The 12,554-nt window shown below is 38.7% G+C and overlaps 2 protein-coding genes across 2 annotated transcripts in view; both read right to left on the bottom strand.

The window, feature by feature from the left end:
• pkd1l1 (polycystin 1 like 1, transient receptor potential channel interacting) overlaps positions 1 to 9,035 on the bottom strand; it is a 148,194-nt gene extending 139,159 nt beyond the window's left edge. Inside the window, exons 1-4 of the mRNA XM_033039725.1 lie at positions 8,006 to 9,035; positions 6,731 to 6,984; positions 3,794 to 3,876; positions 1,324 to 1,479 (exon numbers count right to left, since the gene is read on the bottom strand). Coding sequence (XP_032895616.1) covers positions 1,324 to 1,479; positions 3,794 to 3,876; positions 6,731 to 6,984; positions 8,006 to 9,029 — 1,517 coding nt within the window. The 5' untranslated portion in view covers positions 9,030 to 9,035. The remainder of the gene's footprint in view (positions 1 to 1,323; positions 1,480 to 3,793; positions 3,877 to 6,730; positions 6,985 to 8,005) is intronic.
• The window catches only part of LOC116991519, a 75,829-nt gene continuing 72,296 nt past the window's right edge, over positions 9,022 to 12,554 (bottom strand). Inside the window, exon 8 of the mRNA XM_033050182.1 lies at positions 9,022 to 9,243. Coding sequence (XP_032906073.1) covers positions 9,052 to 9,243 — 192 coding nt within the window. The 3' untranslated portion in view covers positions 9,022 to 9,051. The remainder of the gene's footprint in view (positions 9,244 to 12,554) is intronic.

Raw genomic sequence — 12,554 nt, 5'->3', positions numbered from 1 at the left:
TCAGTGTTCAATTGCTGTAAATAAATGCCCATTTAAATCAGCTTTCCAGTGGGATCCTGTGAACGCGCTGGTTTAGAACGTTCACATTGCGGTAGATTTGTGCCTCAAATGCCGAGAAAAATACTGCGCGATATAATGGGCCCAAATTGAGCTACTCGCAATATTAAATTTTGTATAAAAGGATCTTTAGAAGCCCTTTTGAATGTAAAAATATACAACCTACCTTCTGCTATTTTCTTTATGAGACCCTGCGGTTGCTGACGGTCGCGGGTTTAAAGATTGATTTTTAAACTACTATAACTATTATTCAAGGCCTTTAAACCTAATAATAGCTTTTGCGACGGGGTCTATCAGCGATTTTTCGTTAATAATTAACTAGGCTGAACATTTTCGATTGGAACAGCTTAGAGAAAATCGCGTTTTAAACCCGCCCCCTCTAAACGGCGCCAAAATCGCGCACAACCTCAGCGGCAGATCTTCAACGACGCTTCAGGTAGGCTTTGCAACATACCTACAGTAATGCAGTAACTTTCATTGCTTACCTTCCGCATACAGTAACACTACCGTCCCTGGGTTCCTTAACATCAACATATGGGGGCTCATCATTGACCAAAATCTTAGCTAGATCAGCCATGTACACTGTGTTTTGAAATCCACAATGCTTTTCTATCGTCTGTGTGGAGTGTAAAGGATGACCTTCTACTTGCCTGGTTTTGGCATTTGTTTCTGTGGCACACATTCTACTTGGCTGATTGTTGTCTGATTGTTGTCTTAGTCATGCTGCCTCAAGGAGTGAACTGCTTTATTTTCTGTCCTTTCTCCCACCAACATCCCATGTAAGCAAAGGAGAGGCACCAACTGCCCATTAATTTCCTCCTGCACCACTACCTAGGTCCAAACGACCGCAATCTGGCATGAGCTCATTATCAGATCAAAGATACTATGATGATTTCAGCCATTGACAGTTGATATGTTTTCATCTGATATTGTTACCAAGAGCACCCTTTCCACCATAAATTGAGATTATCTGGTGCAACACCACAATTAAACTGATCTGAAGAAGGGTCTCGACCCAAAATGTCACCCATTCCTTCTCCAGAAATGTTGCCTGTCCCGCTGAGTTACTCCAGCATTTTGTGAATACCACAATTAAAAATATATACTTTGCAGATTTAAATTATTTGAGATGGGCTAAGCCGAATACAAGTCCAAAGAAGCACAGGTTCAAGGTTTAATAAATGTCATTTTATATTTACCATGGGAGTAATTCATAGATGTACTTTGCAGTAACGTAGGTTATTCTAAGTGCTGATCTGAGTTTACCTTGTAGATAGGCTCAAGAATTTTGGACCAGTAAGGCGGAGGTCTTCAATAACATCCTGAGTTACAATGGTTGAAGACAGTGTAACAAGATTGTTACTGAAGAAGGCAACAACACTGTATATTCCAGCAAATGAGTAAGTGTGGTTGATGCTGAAACTATAAAATATTTTTGTCAGCAAAAACAGAACAAGTAAATTGAGGACGTTAATAATTACAGAATTTCCAGAATAATGTATATGTGACCTTAATATTCTGGCTAATTATGTCGTATTATTCTATAAAATCCTTTTAACAATCAGATATGAAAAATGATCACTCCTTCAGAAGCATGTTGAATGTACAATTATACAATGTGCAAGAAGTAAGTGAACGCACCATGATTTGTATTTACAAAATAGTACATTTTTACAACAATTTAACAGATTTACTGCTGAAAACATTTTTTTTTAAATTCTCTTGCACTACATATCAGCATATAACCTTGTGTTATCCATGTGTTAAACTTTATTCTGTGACAGCCATATGCATAATTTTCAATTGTGATGAATCGCTAACAATCAAAAGTGGGAACCCTAGAAGATTTTTTGGCAGATATTAAACGTAAAATACAGTTTATCTAAACAACAGCTACTGCCTAAATACTTAAATATGTCAAGTATTTGATAAAGACCTGAGAGAATAGATGTTGACACAAATAGCACTTAAGAGATGTGATTGAGCAATCAAAGAAGGCTTCTCAAGAGTGTTGAAAGGAAAACTGGATATAAAGCTGTGGAGAAGTGGAGAGATTGCTGCCAGTTGCCCAAGCCTCTGACATTCATGGGATAATTAAGAGACAGTTGGAAATAGAAGTGTTGCACAAAGCTATGGGGTGATATTGTGCAAAAGTGATTCATGAACTGTGAGAGGCTGCCATAAGGATTTAGTATTGCAATGAGATTTGATGCCTATTAGCAAGGCCAGAATTTTCAGCTGCCTAGAATTTGAAAAATAAAAAATGTACCAGTGAAGAGCTTGATCAATTTTAGGCTAATAATGAAGATGAAAGATGCATCTAGTTTCATCACCAGTTTGGCCTAGGATTTCTAGTCTCAAGAGCTATGCAATGGTGTTTTTGAAGGAACATTTATGAACATGTTCGGAGCCACATCAATGTAACTAAGAATCTCGTAAACCATAATTGCCCTAAAATAATCATCCTCGGTTGTCTTTTCAAATTAAAATTATTGTATAACAAAGCAAACCATAGGTTGAAAAACAAGATACTCATTATCTGTTAACAAATTGAAACCAAACAGATGATAATATTCAACCATGATAAAACGGAAGCTATATTGTACAGCTACACAATGCTGGATTCAGATCGGCCTAGGGCCTCTCTTCGCCCTAGGCTATTCCACTTGTGAGGCCCCTCCCAATCCCCACCCCCACGACTAGAGGAAGATGGAAGAGTGTTTTAAATAATTTGAGTAAAGCCAAGGATGATGACGGGTGTTTAAAATTCCGCAATTCGCAATTCCTTCTCTGAAGGACATAAAATGTTATTGTTAAATACTGTAGCGATTGAAAAAAAATGCATAAATGTTAAAATTAACACTGTGAAAAGCTTGTGCTATAACCGAACTTCGTAAACATTTTGTGGAATAAGCAGGAATTTCTGTATAATATTTGGGAAATATTTCTTAAAGAATTGTTCCTTATTGACAATTATATTTCAAAATCTGAATCAAATCTGAATCACATCTGCTTCCAAAAACCGTTTACAAACGAGTATGCTTTTTCCTATCGTTAATAAAGATGCTACAAATAATCTTAGTTTTATTACTAACCTGACAGTGGCAGCCACAGCACTACACAGTAGGTTTCTAGCAATGATTATCAGCTCCTGGCCAACTTCCTAGTTCAAATATCTTTGCACTTTCCTACTTACCCCTGAGTTTTGACTTTTGAAGGCTGCAAGTATCCAAATATGTTCCCTGCACCCGCCATCGCTGCTTACTGGAGCACGTGTGAAAGTTTACCTGACCCCCGGTGCCACCAGATTGACCGATGTGCAGCCGAGCGTGGCCGATGCAATAAGGGGCTGGAAAGCGGCACTTTTAAAGCATTTATTTATTGCCAGTGCTAGTGTTGAGTTATCGGCTTAAAACAGTATTATTCTGAAATGGAGGGCAAGGAAAATTACTGAATGGTTGTTTAGAGACTACAGTGCATTGTGACAGCATATGTAAGAAAGGCCTATGACAGTGTCAAAAATATTATACACCTTGGCCGGAGGCCCCCTAGATTTTGAGGCCTTCGGCTTCAGCCTGCCAAGCCTATAGGTAAATCCGGCACTGCAGCTACACCTCTAGCATATACTCAGCTATTCCTGGATGAATCTGTATCCATCACTTATTATTTTCTTGTCTGCATTCTTCCAATGTTTTCCTTCTGTTTCTTATTAAATGTGAAAATGGTACTTCTGTACCTACTACAATTGGAAGTTGAAATGTTTGTTGTAGTCCCATCACCAAACAGGATAACAGCTTCATCCACGTCGAGCGAAATATTCTGTGAGAAGAGAGTTTAAGTTATTTAAGGAAATATAATAGGAACGTCAAGGTAAGAGACTGATGACTATAGAAAGAAAAATAAATATGATTGAGGCAAAATTCAGCTGAAGATTCAAAAACGTGACCAAATTGAAAATATCTACCATGCATCCATTATCAGAATGGGAGGGAGAAGAAACAAAAGTAGAGGAACAAAGGCAAGTTTGAAAAGAAAAAAGAATGCAGCAGATGACTGGAAAAGAAAGAAAGTACAGGGGTAACTGACAATGTCCAAGGAAAAGAAGAAAGAATGGTTAGGGAATGTGGAGATAATGAGGCAGAGAAACAGGAGTAAATGGGAAGGATATAGAAACAAATGGTAAGTGGTGAAGGAAGAAAATATGAGCATGAAGAGGCAGAAATACTTTCTGATCACAAATCTCTTTCAGCTTTGGTTTAGATTCACTTTCTTTGTGATAAGGGCTTTATTTTCAAGATAAAATACCAATTTTATTTATCTTCCTTTTTTGGATCTGCCCATCTCCTTCTCAGCAGACAGACCAGCCAAAAGAATTCATTGCAAACCCACAGTTATTGAGACTATACTTCCTCCCACCCTTCCTGCCCCATTAAAGGACTCCTAGTTTCTCCATCTCTACTGCTTTTATTCCAATCATGTAACTATTCCTTCTTCCTGAAACATGGCTCTCCCTCAACCATAGTGGACAGAGCCTATATATTTCAACATCTTTCCTCTCACGCCCTCACTTGGACAAAGGAAAGAATTCTCCTGGCCAACACATACCAGTAGATGTTGGCCTTGCAAACAATGCTAGATCCAATATCAAGAATCACTCACTCCCATTTCCATGGAGTCTTTCTGTGCAATCTCAGGAGATCCAACACTTGCCCCATTACCCTGCCCTCCAATCAAACTCTCTTTCTTGGTAAAATTGTGATTTGCATGTATTCCTTCCAATTTACTAAATTGCCTTAGATGGACACAAAATGCTGGAGTAACTGTGCGGGACAGGCAGCATCTCTGGAGATCCCGAGATGCTGCCTGTCCCGCTTATTTACTCCAGCATTTTGTGTCTATCTTTGATTTAAACCAGCATCTGCAGTTCCTTCCTACATACTAAATTGTCTTCACGAGACATAAATTGATCTCCTCTATTTTGGGGAAAACAATTGTAGAATGGGCGACTTGTATTTCTGGGATCTGTTTTGCCAAGTTACTCTACTTGGGAAGTTTTGTTTTATTTTCACACAGAGTACAACTATGTCTCAGAACCATACAGCACTGGAACAAGCCCTTCAGCACACAAGGCCCATGCTGAACATGATGCCAAATTAAACTAGTCTCGTCTGTCTGCATGTGATCCTAATCCCACCATAGCCTGCATATCCATGTGCCATGTCTCACCACAAGATTGCATTGCACAAGGCCTACTTACCATGCCCCGCATTGTAAATTGAGATGTCTATTTTTCCCCCCATTTTCTTACTGTGAGAACTTAATGGTTAAGCAAATAGCTTACTATAATTGGCAAAATGTGATACTTTAATTCCATCCCAAAAAATATTTTAAGTTTATAACATATGGAGTTATCATCTCTCTCGGATTATGCTGGAAACTTCAATGTCTAGCGACTATTGTTCTTTAAACAACCTAGGAGAAATTTCATTTTAATTTTCCGATTGCCACAAATCAGTTATTGGGTGACACAGATGTCTGTTCTTTTCCAACTTATCTGCGGAGGTTGTGCACTGTACATGTACCGCCGATTACAAGGGTGGGGCGAAGTGTGTTATATTGTTACAATTGAAACAATAAAGAGTGGAAGAGCGAGGTTATAAGAAAAAACACAATTTGCTCTCAATGAACAGGGTTAGAACCTGCAATTTTAGTGCACCTTTCATCATTCATGTAACAAATATTGAAATTCATTACCATAGCTTGTATTTCTTGATAACTGATCACAACCAATCCAGGCTTATTTACATTTTAGGATGGGAAATATCATAAACAACGGTAACAATTGTAATCTTCACACAGTCCTGAATAAAAATCGTCATTAATCTTTGCAATAAGAATGATATTTTCTTTTATGGGTTTCAGTTGTATTTCTATAGAAACATATAAGATTATTAAGGGTTTGGACACGCTAGAGGCAGGAAACATGTTCCCGATGTTGGGGGAGTCCAGAACCAGTGGCCACAGTTTAAGAATAAGGGGTAAGCCATTTTGAACGTAGACGAGGAAACACTTTTTCACACAGAGAGTTGTGAGTCTGTGGAATTCTCTGCCTCAGAGGGCAGTGGAGGCTGGTTCTCTGGCTACTTTCAAGAGAGAGCTAGATAGGGCTCTTAAAGATAATGGAGTCAGGGGATATGGGGAGAAGGCAGGAACGAGGTACTGATTGTGGATGGTCAGCCATGATCACATTGAATGGCGGTACTGGCTCGAAGGGCTGAATGGCCTACTCCTGCACCTATTGTCTATTGAAATGATATGAATTTCTTTAACCACCAAAGCTGTTAATGTAACATTGTTTGAAGAGATGAGGTTTGTAACCTGAAGCTCTGACTGCAATTCTCCTATTTGATTGAGGATAAGTTGCAGGGTGCTACAAGATAAAACCTTATGAAATATATTCAAAGTTGACAATCCAATGTGCAGAAAATATAACATTTAGAATATTTCTGGTTCTTGGATGGAAAAGATTGTTATAGTTCTCTTTTGCAGATCTTATGCAGTTTTGAAGGAACAAATGGAAAACTTGCTGCATTTTGAGCATGGAACAATCAAATTTTCCGTTTCCACAATGTTGCTACTAAACATTATAATGCTACAATTGTAAAAATGCTACCTTGAATTTAAAGATTACGGCCTGTCCAGCTGCCGTGTTGGCCAAATGAATGAGTCGCGGACCATGAGTCTGTTTGGAAACATTTAGCACAAGCTCACTCGAAGTTTCTGATGCCAGATTGGAAACAGATAGAGCAACCTTCTGAAGGCCAGCTTTTTTACACCTGTACATTATAACCGGGCTTCCAGTTGTCACAGTCTGATTGTCAAACAAAGTCCATTTGTATATATATGCTCTGTTTCTCCACAAGTATTCTGAAAATAGAAAATGTTCTGTCACAACATGCATTTAAACACATTCAAATTTTATATCACTAACAATGCTTCCACCAAAATTATTATTTTTTTCAATTTGCAATTTCCGAGATAAGGCCATTTTGAAAGATGACTAGATTTGCAACTCCGTTAGGTTTTCAGTAGGAAACTGAAATATAAAATCTATTGAACTAAACAATCTTGGAGTTGATGATTGTAATATGCGCTCTATAATTTTACTAAATGAAGCATTGCAGATAGCTTAAAACAATGTTATTTTGCAATTCAAATAACATTTGGAAGGTGAGTTAGGAAAATGGGTCATTTTTGGATTGGCAAACAGTAATTTGTGGGGTACCACAGTAATCAGTGCTGGAGACTCAATGTAAATGAATGAGTTGGATGAAAGGACCAAGTGTCCTGAAGGAAAATCTGCTGATCTTACAAAGATGGGTGGATAAGTACGTTTGGAGGAGAATGCAAAGAATTTGCAGCAGCATATACAGTGGGTGAGATTAAATGAGTAGGCAACAAGTTGGCAGTTGGGGTATAAAGTGGGAAATGTGCGGTACTCCACTTTGGAAGGAAGAAAAAAATATTTAAATGAAAAACAAGACTACAAAATGTTGCAGTACCGAAGGATCAGCAAGTCTGGGAGCATTAAAAAACCCAAAGGACTGGCGTTGGCAAATTGATAATTACAGTTAATTCAATTAGTTTCATTTTATTTGGATTCTGGTCATGGGTATAACACCTAGAAATAGTTATGCATGAACTCACTGTCAATAAGCAGGGCTAGAACATGTTTCAAAAAGCAGCTCCAATGTAAAGCAATACCGTTGATCATTCAGGTAACAAATATTGTTCGTCACAACTACATCTTACATATCTTGACAACTGATTAAAACCATTCCAAGTTTATGTAAATTTTAGGATGGGAAGTGTCATAGACTTAGGTAACAATTGTAATCTTCACTTAATACTGAACAACAGTCAATTTTAATATTTTATTAAGACTCACCATTAACCTTTGCAATAAGAATGACATCTTCTTCTACAATAGGTTGTTGTTGTATTTCTATAGAGATAATGTGAATTTCTTTTACGACCAACGTTGTTAATGTAACATTGTTTGAAGAGATTAGGTTTGTGACTTGAAGCAACATCTGTAATTCCCCAATTTGATTGAAGGTAAATGGCAAATCCAGCGAACTCTCTGCCACATAACTGCTCGTGTTAAACACAGTGGAATCATTTACAAATATTTCAAGAGTCAGATGTGTACCAGAGGTCACACAAATAGAGATAATTACTGTTTGGTTGACTGTAATTATGTTGGGAATGCTAGTTGTAATATCTCCCACAACATCTTGCACTGTAAACTGGATGGCATTTCCAGTTGTTTCACTTAACTTGTTTCTTGCTGATGCACTGGCCAAGTAAACTCCTGGCTCTGAGTAGGAATACATCACATGAGGTGTATTTGTATGTACATTTGTAGAGTTTGAAGTAAAAGTCCATGTGTATGTAATGTTGGTTCCTTGGACTACATGAGCATGAAGAATGATTGTGGAACCCGTTGGTAAGTATCTGGGACTAGAGCTGGACACTGAGAGGCCTTCAACTGCATCCTGGACTTCAATAGTTGTACTAAACGAAGCATTGCTGATCGGATTAGAAGCTGTCACGTTTAACACGTAGATTCCTGGTGCATCAAATGTGTGCTGGAGAAGCCAATCAGCGGTCATTCTTCTACTTACTGTACTGTTATCTTTCTGAATAGTCCAAACACAATGTGAACCTATCTTACTGACTATACTTACAACCCGAAAAGTAAGATTTGTTTTTGAAGGCAATACTTTATCCCATAGAAATAAATCAATTTTGGTTATGGGATCATAAACCTGTATGAGCTCTGCTAGTGCTGCATTAACAACATCCAGACCATTATACAGGCCAATGGAAATGTTGTAAGCACCAACAAACGTGTATGTATGGAAGATCTGAATGCGCAAAGTGCAATTCTGAAAGCCATAGTCTTCCATCAGTTGCAGATGAGATCGCCTTTCAAACTGCTGGTGAATGGTCACTCAGTGTATGGCGATGAGTCATTCCTGTTTCAAATGTAATGTCAAAGACTAATAATTGGCGAATTGTAGTAAACAGTTCCAATTCTAATGTTAGGTTTTCACCAACAGCAACATGGTAACCCCTTCTTGGCTGAAATGTTAGGCTTGAGAGTGATTCCTTAACAACAGCCTGGAGGAACAAAATGATAAATTAACATTAGGGCATGGCAAAAACTAAAGAAAAGTTGTTGGAAATATTCTGCAAAACAGGTGGCACCTGAGGAAAGAGCAACCTTACATTAGACTTTGTTTCAGATTTCCAACATCATCAGTATTTTGCTTTCGAACTCAAAAATGGTTAATATCATTATAATTGAGAAAGGTTTATCTGTTAATACATTTTATCCAAGTGATAATGCAGATTAGGTCAGGGTTGGGTCTGGCAACTTTAGGAGTCAAACCATCTTATTGATTGACTATTGTTGAAGTGTCTGAATTATTGCAAAGTTATGGATTTGGAGCCCAAAACCCATCAATACTATTAAGGGTCATGCCATTAATTGTATATTTTCCCCTGACAATTGACCTCCCAAAGTGCAACATCTCACACTTCCTTGGATTAAACTCCATCTGTCATTTCGCTAGCCGTTTCTGTAGCTGATCTATATCCTGCTGTAAAATTTGATAGCCTTCCTCACAGTCTGCGCTCCCAGCATTACTATCATCTGCAAACTTACTAACTTTGTTTATATCCAAGTCATTTATATCAGCAAACAGCAGAAGTCCCAGCACAGATCCCTGCAAAACTCTGCTGCCCACTGACCTCCTGCCTGAATAATGTCTTCCACCACAACCCTCTCTTTCCATCACTAAACCTGTTCTGAATCTATATGACCATGTTGCAGTTAATTCCACGCATTTAATGTTCTAGATCAGCTTTCATGGGAGATTTTATCAAATACAAGCCTTTTGGATAGTTACATGGATAGGAAACATTTAGAGCGATATGGGTCCTAAACTCTGGCCAATTGCATGAACTTTGACGAACATCTTGTTCAGTTGGGCCGAAGGGCTTGTTTCCATACTGTATTGCTCTAAAGGCCTGGTTAAGTGTATAAAACATCTAATAGTTATGCATTTAAATTGGAAGGAAGTGATACGTGATATCCCACTAGGATCCATGCTGGGGCTTCAATTAATTGGTTATTTATTAATGATTTAGATTTAGACAGAACAGTCATCTTTCCAGCTTTGCTTCTGACATAGTGATTGGTGGATCGTGAAGAATGCGGATGACAACATTCAATTACAAAGGAGACATTGATGAATGAGGAGGGAGCCAAACCTGTAGGAGATGAATTTCAACTTTCTGTAAGTTTATCCATTTTATACCAAAGAGAGGCAGACTCCAAGTATTGCTCAACTGGTGAAAAGATAGGAATATTGAAGATGTAATAAGATATGGGAGCACAAATCACCAAAATGTATTGGTCTGAAGCAAAAATAAAATTACCATACTAATAGAATTTTGATTTTTGTGATTAGATGGTTAGTATTTAAAGGACAGGAAACCTTGCTACATATGTACAAATTCTGGGTTAAATCTAAAATATATTTCACAGAAGAGAGGCTTGTCGGTCAAGACAAAAGTAAGCAGGACCGATTGCGATTAAGACACTTCACTATAGTCCAGCATGGAGCCTCCTTCACTGAGCAATGGACAAATGGTTATGTTTGCAGAATCTCATGAAACAACAAGAGCAGATAAATAAGCAGAGAATGGAAATTGAACAACAGAGGAAGCTGCTAGCAAACGGAAACTTGCAGCCATGGGTCAGATCCCACCTACAAAGAGGAAAACAAAGCAAATACATGAACCAGAAAATGATAACACATAAAGCAAGGGGTAATGTATTTGGTTTAAGTATAATATCATTGTGCAACAGTGTATTAATAGTAAGATTAAACGAGAACTTACCAGTTTGAAGTTTGATCTTGATTTTATGAGGAGTTACGATGAGCGATTACGTGAAGGGCCGTCCGTCTGCGTGCGCGTCAATCTTCAAAGCAGCGGTGTTAAATCACAGATAAAAAGAAGACCTGAGAATAGTAAGATTGTGAAGAAACTAGAACTTCCATATGACCTTGATAGTATGAGGGTGGGAGTGGTGAGCACGTAATCGCTCATCGTAACTCCTCATAAAATCAAGATCAAACTTCAAACTAGTAAGTTCTCATTTAATCTTACTATTTTACTTCGGAGTCACGTGAGTGACTACGTGAAGATTTCAAAGCTCTGTGATTTTACGCCGGTTACGAATCCAGGCGTCACACACTGAATGGATTGACCATGGATGCGTGTAATCATTAAAGCATTCAGACATTACGTAGTTAAGTAAAGACACTGATGCTTTAAATGAAAGAAAAGTTTAAAAAAAGTTACCCCTCCCAACCTTGGGGGGAAACTAAGGAACAGAACTTAAAATGTTACGTGCAAACAGCCCAATCCGGTTGTGGGTTTGTTATAAAACCGGTGGACCGTTATTTCATTCATCCATCCTGCAGCCACTAGGATGTCGTCAAGGGGCACGTCCATAGCTCTTGCTGCCGACATAGATGCAGCCCTGGTGGAGTGAGATTTAACCATATAAATGTTCACTCCTGCTACCGCCATTACCTCCTTTGACCATCTGGTGATGGTTTGATTTGACACCTTCTGGTGTGGTTTTTTATGGCTGATGAGGACCGATTGTTCTGAGCCTCTGAGGTTCTCCGTAACTCTCAGATAGTGGTGTTAGTATGTTACCACACACACAACCGTTGGTCCTCTGGATATGCCAAGAACTGGACCTCCATCCCTGGCATTCCTGGCCTGCTCTGTTTTATCAGGTTCCTGATTACGAATGTTATGTTGTTCATATTGGTGGTCATGTCGTCCAACCATAGCTTTTGCAGTGTCTGGACTCTTTGTCAGCATACCACCTTCAGGGTTAGTTATAGGCGGTCCCCACTGTCAAAGTAGGGTTAGTACCACGCTCACATCCCATGTGTCCCTTGGCCTTGGAGGTATTAAATTGTAAATTCCCTTCATGAATTTTGTTGCAAAGGGGTGCGTTCCTATCGACCCGTGCCCTGCTTCCAGCATCAGATAGGAGGAGAGTGCGCCTCTGGCACTATAGATTGCACTATAACTTTGTTTATAGTTATAGTACAGAGTTGATAGGAACTCCAAGACATCCTTTATCCGAACTGTGTTGTATTTGTTCGGACAGTCCTATGCCTTGAAATGGCCTCCTCAGAATCTGCAGACCAACAAGTTAATACGTTCATGTAGTGGATGATTACTCCCTGTAACTGGGTTCACTAGGAGGTTCCTGCTCTTGGGTACAGCCATAACTGGCTGGACTATAGTTCCCAAAAAATTTTGGGGACCAGGCTTGAGTAGGCCAATCTGGCACTACCAATACGCCTGTGGCTTAATCTTGCTTGATTTTGGTCAAG

Source organism: Amblyraja radiata, chromosome 2 (assembly GCF_010909765.2).
Source record: "Amblyraja radiata isolate CabotCenter1 chromosome 2, sAmbRad1.1.pri, whole genome shotgun sequence".
NCBI classification, from domain to species: Eukaryota; Metazoa; Chordata; class Chondrichthyes; order Rajiformes; family Rajidae; genus Amblyraja; species Amblyraja radiata.
This window is presented reverse-complemented; position numbering and strand designations above follow the sequence as displayed.